The 14,899-nt window shown below is 54.8% G+C and overlaps 1 protein-coding gene across 1 annotated transcript in view; it reads right to left on the bottom strand.

Annotated features, from left to right (window-relative positions):
- Positions 1 to 14,878, bottom strand: part of GAS6 (growth arrest specific 6) — a 36,429-nt gene extending 21,551 nt beyond the window's left edge. The window contains exons 1-4 of the mRNA XM_035003000.1: positions 14,780 to 14,878; positions 14,439 to 14,605; positions 3,323 to 3,347; positions 1,571 to 1,633 (exon numbers count right to left, since the gene is read on the bottom strand). Of these exons, the coding sequence (XP_034858891.1) occupies positions 1,571 to 1,633; positions 3,323 to 3,347; positions 14,439 to 14,605; positions 14,780 to 14,858 (334 nt within the window). The 5' untranslated portion in view covers positions 14,859 to 14,878. The remainder of the gene's footprint in view (positions 1 to 1,570; positions 1,634 to 3,322; positions 3,348 to 14,438; positions 14,606 to 14,779) is intronic.
- Between the last annotated feature and the right edge of the window lie 21 nt (positions 14,879 to 14,899).

The raw sequence follows: 14,899 nt of genomic DNA, 5'->3' as shown, positions 1-14,899 counted from the left end.
GGGTTGACCCCACGGAGGCCGAGGTCACGGGTTGACTCCACGGAGGCCGAGGTCACAGGTCGAACCCTGGGAGACTGAGGGAGGGGGCTTGCTCCAGGTTGCCCATGATACATGGGCATGGGTTCTGGCCACCCCGAGTCAACAGGCACTTCTACCCAAAATCAGAAGCCAGTCTGCTCTGCACCTGCTATGTGAGCTGCCCTGAGGTCAGAGGGGAACGGGAGCTTAACGGCAGCGCCACCTTCCCCTCCCCTTCCTGAGTAAAATCAGTCATTTCCTCTGCTCTTCTGGGCTGGGGCTTGGACCTGGCCAGTCAGACAAGGCCTGCGGCCAGCACGTGGATAGGTGGGTGTCCAGACACAGCAGCACCACCCACCCACGCAGGCCAGGCCCCGTGAGCAGCTCTGGGTCCTCCCCTGCCTTCTTGGGTCCCCGGAGGGTGCGGGCCCCACGTGGAATGCAGCAAGAGCCCTGCTGGGCAGCAGGGGTGGTGCGCTCAGAGCCCGGCTGCCCCACACCTGCGGAGAACATACTGACACCTGGGCTGGGGGCGACCCGGCAGCTGGCCTCGCGAGGCACTCGGACCTGAGCAAGGCCCAGAGTCCGTGCCAGCTCAGTGGGTGCAGCGTTCTTCCACGCCTGGCTCAAATGTGACAGAACCACAAGCAAAAAGTCACTTTTACTGTATGATCGTTTAAAGTGACATTACTACTACTAAGAAAGATGCATGACGAGCTGAGGAAAAATTGTGCTACCTTTAGGACAAATGGCGAATCAAGAGCTCCTACAAATTGAGAAAAACAGGCAAATCACTTGCAGGAAAAGAACACAAGGTTCTGAACACGTAAAGCTCAGCTTCACTCATTAGTGAGAAAAATATAAACAGAAAGACCAGCCCTCATTCTTCACCGTTGATATTGAAAGAGACCAAAAAGTAAAAACACACATCAGCTTAGCAAAGACACGGCGACAGGGCCAATCACCCCGCCGGATCTGCATCAAAGTGAACGATGCCTGCGGGCTGGGGGCCACAATCCTACTGCTGGGAACCCACCCCGCAGACACACTCTGACCTGTGTGAGGTTTGTCTGCAATTATAAAACACTGGAAGTAGCCTGAAGTCCAGCAATGCACTCTGGTTACCCAGGCCGGTGCTCATGGACACCCGGGCTCTGGACGCGCCGAGCTGGAAGACATCCTGCCCGCGGCGGTGGCCAATGAACAGCTACACTCAGCTAGCATGTGTGCAAAACCAAAGACTGTGCACCTAAGTAGGTCTAAGAATATTCTGGGCGCCCAGCTGCTTGACTGGGAGGCACAGAGACGTACCCGCTCCTCACACCTGTGAAAGGGTTATCAGATGTCACGCTGCACGCGCCTTTGCCTATTTTAAAAAAACAGACCTTACTTGCTTAAGAGAGAAAGTTCAGCGGAAAAGGAGCAGAGCTCAGGCCGGTGCTACACCTTCTTAGGATGACGGAAACATTCAAGACCCCTGAAAACCACAGCAAAGCCTGAAGTTACCCAAACCCACAGGACTTGGAGGAAGACAGGAAGGAGACAAACTTACTTTGAACGCATGTAACAAAATCTGGGCTCTTTGTGTACGGAGATCCATATTTACTAACGCAGTCTGCAAGAGAGAGACGGAAAGCACGTCATTCCTGTCACAGGAGACAGGACGGACCTTAGAACTTATGTCATCTCTGAGACACCTCTGGAAAAGGAGATTATTCATGTTTACTAGGTGCTGAAGCAACAACAGAGTTCAGTTTTAGTTATTACAGATTTTTTTTAATTTTTTTTTGAAGATTTTTGAAGATTTTACTTATTTATTTGACAGAGAGAGACACAGTGAGAGAGGGAACACAAGCCAGGGGAGTGGGAGAGGGAGAAGCAGGCTTCCCGCGGAGCAGGGAGCCCGATGCGGGGCTCGATCCCAGGACACTGGGATCATGACCTGAGCCGAAGGCAGACGCTTAACGACTGAGCCACCCAGGTGCCTCTATTACAGATCATTTTAACACTGGCAGGCAAGAAAATGCCTTCACCAAAAGGGCAGAATTCTGTGTCCAAAGGTCTGTCTGCAGCCTCTCCCGGGGATTCCTTCTGCTATGGCACTAAAGGATCACTGATAACATTCAGGGAGTTTTCTGATCGCGATCAGAGAGTTAAACTTCAATTTCAAGTGGACCCCCATTTGGAAACACTGCCCTTACTCTGAAAGTCATTCTGCTTTGCACACCCGCACCATCCATCTGATGAACCAGGGGTGCACACAGGAGCAGAGGAAAGTGCCCGGAAACTTGAACTTGTGCACAACAGTGTTGAGCCACGTCTCATCCTTCAGTAGGGTCCCTGGTACTATGCCATGTCCAGGAGGACGAGGGCCCGGGCAACCTGGAGGGGACTCCTGGGATAGCTAGTCACCCTTTGCCTCTGGAAGCAAACCCCCAGTACCCAGGGGCCAGGCCTGTGGAGGCCGACAGGGAGCCTGGGAGCGGGCAGGTTTCTGGCTTTTCAGGGCCAATTATGGGTCCACTTTGCTTGTTGCCAGATATAGATCCAGAGAAAGAACCTCTAAGAGGATATAAGGCCAATGGAAAATTTACCAAAATGCACTTTACAAAATTAAAAAGGAAGACCCTGGAATAGATTTATCTCATTATTAAGTGATATGCATCCAAAAATTTCTTAAAATGGTATTAATTAAAGGAACAGTTCTTAGAGAAATCAGGGGCTCTTTCTCATTGTCCAGGTTAGACTGGGCTGTCATTTGTCCTTTTACTTTCTCTCCCAAGTGCACAGGGGAGCTCTCCAGAGGCCACCAGCACAGTGATATCCCTGCTCGGTGGCCAGGGGTGTCTGCTCATACATTCCTTCTTGTTCAAATTAAACAAAAACAGTTTTTACTGTTCTCAGTTCTGATTAATAATATGGCAAATAGCAACATATGTAGCCCCCATGAACAAAAGTTCTTTGGGGTCTTCAGTAATTTTGGAAGTGCAGAGACCCTGAGACCAAAATGTCTGAGACCCACTAAATCAATCACATTCCCAAACAATAAGTTAAGCCTGGAGTCAGAGCCGAGAAGCTGTTTGCAAATAATGGCACTGGATCGAGGTTAACACGGATCCTGTGGCGTGAAAGACACAAACCGGTGTTTTGACTGGCATGCTCTACGTAGTCCCAAACCTACTGTGGGATTACAGCCTCCCCTCCGGGAGTAACTGGGTCATGAGCTGGCTCAGCTGTCTCGGACACGTGACACATACCCCTCTATTCTCTTATGACAACTTCAGAAGCAGGGATGTACACTTACCTAAGTATCTTGGATAAAAATAGTCCTGCGGAAAAAGAAGAAGAAGGGGCAAGAGTTTACTGACACGGTACGAGGCTCCCCAAACAGCCCCCGGTGCAGCTGGGCAGTGGGACCTCGCCTTCCTCCCCAGCAGGCAGAGACAGACACCAGGGAGACAGGTGTCTGAGGAAGGGGGGGGTTCTCCACAGCTGGCCCAGTAACAGCAGAGGAGAAGCACCCAGAAAGCCACTTTCTGCCATGAAGACCATGGCATGAGGAGAGGAAGTGGGAGAGAATGATGTTTGCAAAACCACCGATACGATTAGATCTTCTGGAAGCAGCAACAGTGATGTCATTTAAGGGACCTAGGGGGTGCTGCGTAAAGCGTCTCATAGGATGAGGATGGCCATGGGTATAATCGTCTAGACCCTCGCGGACGCCAGGCTCCTCCCAGAGCTGTGCAGACCTGGGTGGGACCATGAGCACATGAGCACTGATTTGCATCCACTGTACTGGTAAAAGAAATTGGTGTTAGATGAGGTATGGAGGGTGCAAGCTGGGGTCCTTCTGTCCATGAACGCAAATTAAGAGGTCTGCATCGTCCATGTTGGCCGTCCAATACTAGGACCACTCGTGTTGGCCACAGCAGGGAGCAGCTGGGACTGTCCCCAGGGTCCGTGGCCCCAGCCACAGACGCCAGGCCACGGGCTGGTTAAAGCAGCCCCCACCCGTCCACTGTCGTATCCCACTTAGGGTCCATCACAGAGCAGCTTGGCCATAGATGCGCCCCCTGATGGAACCGAGCGATGCAGGAGCAGCCCTCACCAGCTGCTGGGTGTCGGCTGCATATGGGTACGAATCTGTGAGGGTAGGTTGTTCCATCCGACCCGCGCCACCACAGCATGGTTGGTTAAACGAGCCCGTTATCAGAGACGGGCAGATGGATGTTCACAACACACTGTGGCGTGTGACCAAGGTCGGGAAGCCAGGATGAGCTCTGGACGGCACATGGTCACCGGAACCACGCCGACCAGGGTTGGCCTTGCCTTTGCAGTGACAGGCAGAGGGGATCCCAGGGCTGCCCACAGGCTGGCCAGCCCCCCAGTTACCACAGCACGGGCAGAGGTGCCAGGGACACTTTGCAAAGACGCCCTCAGATGTGTTTCCAGAAAGTCATGTTCTGGTAAAGATGTGGTTTAAAAAGACTCACAACTCCTTTAAAAGAAAAGTCCTGGTCAGAGCGAGTTTGTTATTTCAGCTCGTGTGACGGTTGTGAGGGCGCCACTGAGGCAGATGTGATGGAGGCCAGTGCTGGTCAGGGTGGGGGCACCCCGCCACCCTCATGTCTTTGTGTGGCTTTCAGTCACCGACGGGTAACGCCCAGACAGGGAAGGCCGGCGAGGAGGGGCGCCCTGACAAAGCCCCCGCAGCCGAGGGCAGGCAGGCAGTGGTATCTTCTGGGTTTAGAGGGACAAAGCTGCCCCAGACTTTGTCACAAAGGGAACGGCTCTGGCTCTGAAGGAAAGATTTAGGATGGGTGCATGATGTGTCCACTCAGAAAACCAAGAATCAGACTGGAAACAATGAGGAACGGTGGGCAGAGTACCCAGTTGTTGTAAGTGGTGGCATTATCACAGCTTTCCAGAAAGCTCTATTATATTTTTCAAAACCATGACTGTTACTAGTTATTTGTCATATGTTTTAATAATGAGTTCTATTGTTGTGGAAAAGCATCACTGAGAAAAGACATGTGCACCTCCCTTCAGTTAACCACACCTACGGGAATGTGGGTTCTGAAACCACAGGGCCATAACCTGGTGACAATTTATCCTAATTTGTGAGCTAGATTTATTTGGGGTGGGGATGATGCTAATTTGGCTGCTAATCTAGGGCAGAGATGGTTAACCCTGAATAACTACAAAGCTGAGATAAATACACCTAAAACCGCTATGCTTTCTCCCAAGAGAAAGAGACATTTCCAACTGTCCTTCAAAGTTCTGACCAGAGAGGAGGACCTATGGAAATCTCCATGAGTGAAGGGCACCAAACACAGGAGCTGGCCCCCACCTGCACCACAAATTGGCCACACATAAACCGTGGCCTGAGGTTTAGGAGCTGGGTTGACTCTCATGAGCATTACCCCATGGGGATCAGACAACCAGATTTAAAACCAGGGATCAGTGACCTACAAACTTACCCTCTTTCTTTTTGACCACATAAGGAGCAAGGCCTGGCATGGGGCTGCATGAGGACTGGGGTGGGGTCAGGAGTAGGGAATAGCCAGGACCACCGGGGTTGGAAATGGGACCATTTGTCACCTGGCAATCATTTTTCTCAGGGGTTTGCTTCTGCTTTACTTAAACAGCTGAAGATAGAAGGGAGTGAGCTAAACTGCAGGCTGCTAAACTGTGAGCTGAAGCTCCCAGAGGGGAAGGACAGCATCTATCTGCCCAGTACCTGGCCTGGAGCTGACTGTTCCCCTGAATGCCCTCAGGAGCCATTGCCAAACAGGTGAATGAATGATAAATGAATGGAAGAATGAGTGAATGGGTGGATGGATGGATGGGTGGGTGGATGGATGGATGGGTGGGTGGGTGGGTGGATGGATGGATGGAAGAGTGGGTGGATGGGTGGGTGGATGGATGGATGGATGGATGGTTGGATGGATGGAAGAGTGGATGGATGGGTGGGTGGGTGGATGGATGGATGGATGAGTGGACAGATGGAAGAGTGGATGGATGGATGGATGGATGGATGGATGGATGGATGGATGGAAGGAAGAGTGGGTGGTTGGGTGGGTGGATGGATGGATGGGTGGGTGGATAGATGGATGGGTGGGTGGATGGACGGGTAGGTGGGTGGATGGATGGATGGGTGGTTGAATGGATGGAAGAGTGGATGGATGGATGGATGGGTGGATAGATGGTGGATAGATGGAAGTGTGGATGGATGGGTGGGTGGGTAGATGGAAGAGTGGATGGATGAATGAATGAATAGGCAAACACAGTCCTACAATTTTCACTGACTTAGACCAAGTATTGGATTCTTAATTTTACTTATAACATAGATAAGCACACTGGGAGAAAAATCTAAATCAGTGCTCTTAGCTTGTCTATTTCAAAACTTGGAAGTATCAGTACTATGGTTCCTTAAGCTTCCAAGCTGCCAGTGCATTTTTAAAGCTTAGATCCTTCGATTAACTGCCATTTGCCCAGCTTTCCTTCTGCCGTTCACACCAAGGGCCCACCCCCCGGGGGCGATGAGCCATGGTGCACGTGAGACTCAGTTGAGTTGTCACCACTGTTGGCAAGGGTCGTCCGTGAGCGAAGCAGCCCTGTGTGGAGCTCACACCCCATCTACAGGAGAGTGCCTGGTTCCAGGAGGCTCAGCGCGCTGTCTTGGCCGAGAGCCCACCTGCTAGAGCTCATCCCCGTGCAAACAGAGTTGAGGCCTCCAACAAACGCAGCCTTCCTGTCAGACACCATTCTCCCATGCTCCTGTTCCCTGAGGGTTTATAAACACGGGAACCTATGCCCAAGGACAGGCTCCGTCCACTTTCGTCTAACGTGAGCTGAAACCACAGGACAGTGTTTCCATGAGAGGACCTCCCCTGTCTCTGCTCCTTAATTATGTTGTCACCCAGATTGTCCCTTCACTAAGAAGGGAACTGCAGAAAAGGACAATAGGTGGCTGGTGAAATCCTTGAGAATTACCATTTGTGGGCAGAACCTCCCATCAGTCTCTGCCCTGCATGACCCCTGGGACCCCAGTCTGACTGGCAGGGTCTGTGCCCCCAGGGCCCCCCTCAGGGTAAAAGTCAAGAACAGCATGGAGCTGCCCACCCTCCCCATGGGGCAGTCACCTGTGGGCTGTCAACCTGCCACCCATCTCCTCCCCTATCTCAGGACAGTCCATTCTGGAATTCCAGCTCCAGAAGCACTGATGAGCTGGGCAAGCTCACTCGCCCAGCAACCTGCCCAGCCCATAGCTCCAGAATCCCCTCCAAGGGCCATCCTGTGCACTTCTTCCCCTGGGCTTCTTCTGAGGCTTGGTGGGGTTTGTGGTGGTCTCTCTACCCGACTCAACAGTCTGAGAGCAGATCTGCCTTCCAAAAATGGGCAAAAACCACACAAGCCTAGTTGGTCAACATGTACATTTATCAAGACAGAAGCATTACCTGGGCTCAGAGTGTGGACTGAGCACAGTCAACCCTGATGTAGCTTCTGAATGGGACCACATGCTGTTGGGAAATTCTAGAACTTAGCAACTGACAGCTCGTAAATACCTTCATGTCCAAATCTCCCTTAACTCTTTGAGCCCCTCAGAGGCAAGTGAGGTCCTTGCAGGGACGCGGTGAACCAGGGGAACCGAGACCCCTTTTAGCAGTGATGCTGCGGCTCACCGTGCACACCAGTGTCCGAGATTCCTGCCCTCTGACGCGTCCGGGGACTTACAGGACGCTCGCGGCCAGCACGGCGGAGACAGGTCCGCATCAGCTGAGCGTGACTCTTATCTAGGACTTCTATCTGGGTTTGCCCAATGTGACAGCACTTAAACATCACAGTAGAACAGCGCCGCGATCTTTCAGTAAATTAAGAATGTATTACTTCCTTTAATAAATAACGGCCTGAAATTTTGCTTCCAAAAATCTTTAAACTATTTAACAAAGCTTGTATGTCACAATAACTTTGCTTATTTACATGATACAAATATAAGGCGTTTTCCATAAGAAAGGGTCAGAAAAACTGACTAATCTTTTGACCTTCGTGTTGTCTTGCTAGCAAACTTGACCTCTAAGGGAAAACTTGTCAAAGTCACGACAACTTGAATTGCTCTTACTGAGGCTTTTTCTTTCCGGCTTTTGCCCTTACTGGAGGAACTCACGACCAAGGTCTCACTGTTTATACGATGGCTCTCAGAGAGATTCCCTGCTATCAGCGGGCAAGCTCAGGCCCCTTGGCCTGAATGGAGAGGCTCAATCCCCAAGGCCATCATCACGCAGTCTGTGCATGTTTCTCTAAGCATGGTTCACACAAAATCCTTCTTTCCTTTCTTTCTCCCAAATTCATCTCCTAAGTCTCCAAACCCGGTGCCTGCTTAAGCATTCCACAAGCCAGAAGGAAACATGGCACCCCTACCCTTGCTGGGCAGCTCCCCAGCCCCTGTCGAGCCCAGAGCACCTCCGGACCAGCCCTGCAAGGGGGGCAGGCCCCAGAAACACCCCACAAGGCTGCGGTGTTCCTCTTCCTTCCTCAGACACTAAAGTGCATGTTTGTTGTTAGGAATTCCTGTGGGACAAAATCCTGGGCATCATCACCCAGTGGTAGGGCTGAAAGCTGAGGCCTGCAGCTGCACACTCCCCCACAGCCCCCAAGACCATCCCCCAGTGCCCAACTCACACTGGGGCGACAAGGACAGGGGCCTGAGCCAGTGGGGTCCCAGGGAGTGGCTACAGCCCCCTGAAGAGCTGGGGTCTTAGGGCCCTTTTCATAACCAGTTTCAGAATGAAACATAACCAAGTGGGAGTCACCCAGTAGCAGGCAGTGTAGACCCTTCTCACCTCTGAAGGTCAACCGCTTCATGCTGACATGCTGACCTTGGGGCCCAGGGACCTGAGTTTCCATCTGCATCCTCCCACTGAAGAGCTAACTTGCACAAGTCCCCAGGTAAATTCCCAGGCCTCAGCTTCTCGAGCACCTGGAATGAGGGCCCACCACCACATCCTACGACGCTGTGACCAACGCTATTGCAAAGCTTGTTCCTGGTTTAGGAAAGGGAAGTTTAAGTGCATCTTGGTGCCTCTCCAGAGTCACGCAAAATCATGGTGTGCTCGTGAGGTGTTTCGCTGTGCGTCTGGCACAGGAGAAGCATGGTGTGGACGCGGAGCGGCCCAGAGCCTGCAGCCACGGCAAGCGCTCGGGGCAGACCCAAGGCGATCCTTCCGTCACAAACGGCGGGTCCGCCTTGGAACCTGGGGTCCGCTGCACAGACTCACACCACTGATCCCTGACAACCGCCAACAGCAACGTCCTAACAAGTCCCTCCATCTCAGTTGGAAGCATCGTGCTAGAGAGACGTGCGTCCAAATCGGAGGGTCGCCTGGGGGCTGCACCTGAGGCCACCAGCCATGCCCGCCGTGCTGGGTGGACGCGCCGGCCCAGCCTCAGCAGCCCCCGTGCGGAGACGTGCAGCTGCAGGGGTGGCCCGCACAGGCCTGCCCCCAGGGGCTGGCTGATTCCAGCTGTGACTTCCACAGCGCTGCATGTTCCAAGAAGGGGCCCCCACAACCCGGGTCTAGATGGCAGGTTTGGGGGACAGATGCGGAAAAATGTGTGTTATTACCATGTGCACTAATACCAGGAACAATTCTCAAGTCTGAAAAATGAAGTCTGAGAAAACAAATAACAGAGTCACACATCACTATCTCATCTGAACGATACGTTCGTAATTGGTGTGATCACCTGAAGCAGGCCTGATGTGGTTCCCGAGTTCTTTTGCTTCCAACTCCTGAAAAGGGATAACACTTTCAACGAACTGTACCCTGTCAGGGCCAAAACTTAGAAGCACACACCGGGTCTGCAGGGAGCTCTTGGATGCGCATTGCCAGGCACCGAGCACTGCTGACGTCCGGCACCACCCTGAGCCCCGATAGATGCTGCATCACAGAAACAGCCCCTGCTTCCGAACTTAGGGAAGAGGAAAGAGCGGGGTGCCTGCCAGCCGTGCCGGAGCAAAGGGACGGCCTGGGAAGTGTTTGGAATGGCCTGGCCCCAGCTACTTGGGCTCTCAAGAAACAGGCCGCACCGTACTCAAACAGCATCAGATTCTTAAAAGGCTGTTTTGTTCCTAAATAACAAAGGCAGACGTTCAGTGTTTTCCAAAAATGTCTTTAATTGGTTTTCTGCAGATGCTGAGCCCACTGGCAAGGACGCGACATGCCATCCACAGGGCCTGGTCTGTGATTAGGCTGGAGAGCCCAGTGTAAGTCCCTACAGACTCCTGAGAGTAACACGAATATGGGCAACAAAGTGGGTTAGCGGGCCTGCTCGTGCTGGGCTCACCGGCCTGTCTACCAGCCTCTGAGCGAAGCAAGAACCAACTTAGACAAAGCGAGACCAGCCCCTGGGACTGGCTTCCCCAAGGCCTTCCAGGGCCGAAAGCCCAAGAAGGAGAGGGTCCAGGAGGGGAGGCCTCAGTCCACAGGGGTCGGTGGGAGCAGGAGGACCCCAAGGAAGGAGACGGGCTGGCCTGTGTAGGGTGAGGTGTGCAGGCCCACCCCAAGGTCACACAGAGAAGAGTGTGTGTGTAGCTGTGCGGGGGCGGGGGGGGGGCAAGGGGGCAGCTAGAGGCTGTGGTGGAGGCCCAGCCAGGGTGTCACCTCCCTAGCCAGGGCACCCGCACTGCAGAGGCAAGTCACTGGGGGTAACGAGGTCCCTTCTTCCTTCCTCTCTGCCCTCCTGCTGGGGCCACCCCAACGAGGGGCGACTTGAGGGAGAAGCTTTCCTCTCCATAGGGATGCCTGTCCCCAAGCTGTCCCTGAAGAAGGGGGGTCTCAGGAAGACAGGTCTCCTTGGACCAATGCTGCAGCGCTTTGAAGCTGACCCTCCGCCACCACCACCGGGTCCCCCCACACCTGAGAGACAGAGATGGACAGAGACTGGGGAGGGTGGACTCGTATGAGCTCAAGCACAGGCCAGTGGTCACACACCTACCCTCTGGCCTGTGCTTGAGTGTTGTGAATAGTTTGTAGCTCCAATTAAACGAGGTGATGGGTCAAGAACTAGGGCCTGGAATTTTTCTCGTACCACCAGGCTGCGGCTGGCTGCGAGGGCCAGACTCCCAGGCGCTGTGAGGTATAGAAATGCATCTGTGCGGCAGGTCAGGCGGGGTAAGTCTTTTGTCCAGAACCCTTTCCGGAAGCAAAGCCTGATTACCGAAGTGGCATCCGGCGTCTGGAACCCGCCTGCCTTAAAGGATTTAAGTAGAAGGTGACTCTGCTGGGCTGGCCTCCGGTGAGCTTAGGAGAATCTCAGAGACAGCTGGGGTCTTGTGTGGGAAGCTGGACTGAAGACAAGCGAAGGAGAGGGAAATGCCAGGCAGGGAGAGTAACCATGTGAGAGGAAACAGATAAGGAGGGAATCTAACTCCGCCTGAGCCCTGCAGAGGAGGTTTAGTGGTGGCAACAATGGGGAGCCTAGGACACTCCCCCGGGTCCTGAGGAGTGTGGGGGAAGACCATCTGCCCCCAGGAGGGAAGCGGGTGGGTGGCCAGGATGCCTGGGAGTCAGGAAGGCCCCCCAGGTCCCCTTCCTTTCCAGCATAGGTGTGTGATAACCCCTGGAACCAGGAAGGGGCCATTGTGCTAGGAGCTACCTGCTGTGAAGGTCACTTCCCTTCCCAGAGAGGAAGATAGGCTAGTCTGGAACAATCCAGATCAGGCAGGAACACCCAGCTTGCAGTCTGAGCTCTAGCAGAAGCCCCCAAATATCGGGAAGTACATTTGCAGCCCAGAGCTGGCTCCAGGTCTGGCTCAAGCCCACCCACCTGGGGGGCAGGGCTGAGCTCCCCCACTCCCTCCCTGGGCTCACTCACCGGTGTGCCCCAGAACCCTGGGAATGGACCAGGAGGGCAGAACTGCCTTCTCCATCAGCAGGAAATCAGCAAGAAAGTGCAGTGTTACCCCCTCCACCAAAGCCAGAGCCCCGGCTGGTGGTCATGTGTGGCTCCCACTGAGCCACTGAAGACAGGCTGGCCACTTCCAGAGTCCCCCACGGTGGTGAGGGGGACCCCTGTTCCTAGCCTGGCAACTCCCAGCGTTCCACATGCCCAAGGGCCAAATCCAGACAACAAGGCATACGGTCTTCACTACAGTCTACACCAGAACAGGTTAAAATGAAGGGTCTGCAACCCAGCTGACCTTGAGGGAAGACACCATAGTAGCCGGGCTAACCTGGGAAACGGGTAAATGAAGGGAAAGATGCAGGCACTCCTGCAGCTAGGGGCTGGTAAGGACAGAATCCTGGATGGTTATGGATGGCTTTGCTAAGAGAGAAGTTGACAAGTCCATGCTGGGCTGGCCGTAGGGATGACAGGCCTAGGAGGCAAGGGCGGCTGTGACGTCCCAGACAGGAACGCACCCAGAGAGCACTGGATTGCGTTAAAATCATGGGATTGTGAGCATGCTTTCCTTTTCTTGCCTTTGTAGCAGACATTTGTAAATAAAGTTATCATTAAAACATAAAAGCCATTAAAACCAGAGAGGGGATTAAAGCTCTGGGAAGGACACTGTGGTTAATGCACAGTATGTCCAGGCAACAAGGGAAAGCCAGGTCAGGGCCTTGCCATCCTGGGTGAGTGCGGCCTGGCTGGGCACGAGCTGGTTGGGGTGGGTGGTAGCCTCGTTGCCCCGAACTCTTGTCACCTGTAAGCCCTATTCCATGGTCTCTGTGCAGGGTCTGGGGTGGGGGAGCACCCCGCACCTGCCACACAATCCTGCAGCTGCTTGGTGGCCAGGCACACAGCCCTGCTGCTAGGCCCTCGGCAATCCTCTGCAGGGAATGACTCATGGGGCCACCAGGATTCATCATTAAAGAAACCGGAAAACAGGCCAGAGAAGATCAGCAACCCTGTTCCTTACAGCAACATTGAAACCATGCTGCTGTGAACTCGGAGGGCAGTGGCCCTGGGGAAAACAACCTTCCCAGAGCGGCCCCATGGCAACAACTTGCCCAAGGAGAACAGCTCGAGGCCGGCCATCCTGTTAAAGCTTGCTTCAGAAAGGGCCGAAAAGGGGTTGTCATGCCCATTGGTGAGAAATACAAGTAAAAATAAAAGCCTATATGGGCCACACAGAACCATCCATTTACTGCATGCAAGGTTTATTTCATCCCAGAATTCTTTAAAAGAAAAATCCCGGTAGAACCAAAAACAGCTGTGAAATCACCCTGACCTCATGGTACAAAGTCCATCCAATTTCCACACTCCCACTTTCCAAAGGCATTTGCCCTGGGACAGATACACAGGCAGGGTCCTATGGGTCCCCTCCGGCAAGATGGCAGGCTCCTGAGCAGATGCTGAGTCCACACTTGGGCTGTTCCCTGCAGTTGGCTGCCCGACGCCCCACATTCCCCAAGGACATTATTAATAGAAATGTGTCCTGAGCCAGCACAACCAGGCTCCTGGAGTCACCAGCTGCTTCGAAAGAGCACCTTGCTGAAAGGCGCCCCATGCGGGTCGCCCTGGCTGGGCCCCCGACCCCAGCCCTCCTGCCCACCCCTCCCACATATGTTCTAGTCCTATTCCTGTAGTGGTATTTTGGGACCTGCTGTAGCAAGCAGTTCCAGACTCCACATCTCTCAGTTCCTCTTTCAAGCACACGCTCCATCCCCCTCGAGGAGGATCCAGGGGCTGTGGGCAGCCCACACCTCACTTCCAATCCATGGAGTGGGGAGGGGCAGGAAGCTGTTTGGGCTTTTAAACAGTGTATTTCTTTTACATCTTAAAAACGGTAGAGGTGTTGTCTATTGTCTATCTCCTTTAAAGTGGCTGCCTTCAGGGGCGCCTGGGTGGACAGTTAGTTGGTTGAGCACCCGACGCTTGGTTTCAGCTAGGGTGGTGATTTCAGGGTCGTGAGATGGAGCCCGGGGTAGGGCTCCGGGCTCAGCTGGGAGTCTGCTTGAGATTCTCTCTCTCGCGCTCATAAATAAATCTTTAAATAAATAAATAAATAAGTGGCTGCCTCCAGAGGCCTGCTGGGGGAAGATAACTGAGGGTCTCAAGAGGACCCACCTACACATCTGCCAACAACTGCGGGACCCCTGGAGTCACCAGGAGGAATGGGGCTCAAGAGATGTGGCGCAGGCTTGAGGGTGGGACAGGGGACCCCTATGGCCCTGCGCGTCCTCCACGCCCAAACGGTGTTCAAGGATTCTGGATGTGAGGCCTGACCGCAGCGGGGTCCCCCCGGCATGCGTGGCTCACTGCGCAGTGCGGGAAGGGAAGTCTGCGGGGGCGAGCCCGAGGCTCGGCAGCAGCGCGCACGGACCAGGCGCCCCCCGTGCGGCGCTGCGGGGACCGCGGCCCCCACGCTCCGCCCCGCGGTCCCACAGGCCCCGAGCCCCAGGCGCCCGCGCGCTCACCGTCTCGGGGTCGTTCTCGAACACCTCCCGGGCCTCCTCCTGGCTGCACAGCTCCTCAATGCACTCCCGCTCCAGGTGGCCCTGCTTGGCCTCCTCGAAGACCTGGTAGGCGCGCCGCTGCCGGGGCCGCAGGAACTGCGCCGCCTCGCGCGCCCGCAGCATCACGGCTGCGCGAACGCGGCGGGAGGACGGCGCCGGGAGAGAGCGGGGACAGAGCGGGGACCGCCGTCAACCCCGCGCCGACGCGCCGTCCGCCCAGCCGCCTGCCGGGGCGCCCCCGGGCCCTGGCGGCGCAGGGGACTCCCGGCCCGGCCCGCGCCGCGACCCCGCTGGCTACTCACCGTGCGCGCCCTCGGAGGCCAGCAGCAGCAAGAGGAGCGCGGCGCCCAGCGCGGCGGCGGGCCCGGGCGGCGGCGGCATGGCGGGCCGGCCGGGGCGAGCGCGGGCGAGCGCGGGGGACG

Source organism: Mirounga leonina, unplaced genomic scaffold, assembly GCF_011800145.1.
Source record: "Mirounga leonina isolate KUSES-001 unplaced genomic scaffold, KU_Mleo_1.0 Mir_127, whole genome shotgun sequence".
Classification (NCBI taxonomy): Eukaryota; Metazoa; Chordata; class Mammalia; order Carnivora; family Phocidae; genus Mirounga; species Mirounga leonina.
Note: the sequence above shows the minus strand (reverse complement) of the source record. Positions and strands in the feature narration are given on the sequence as shown.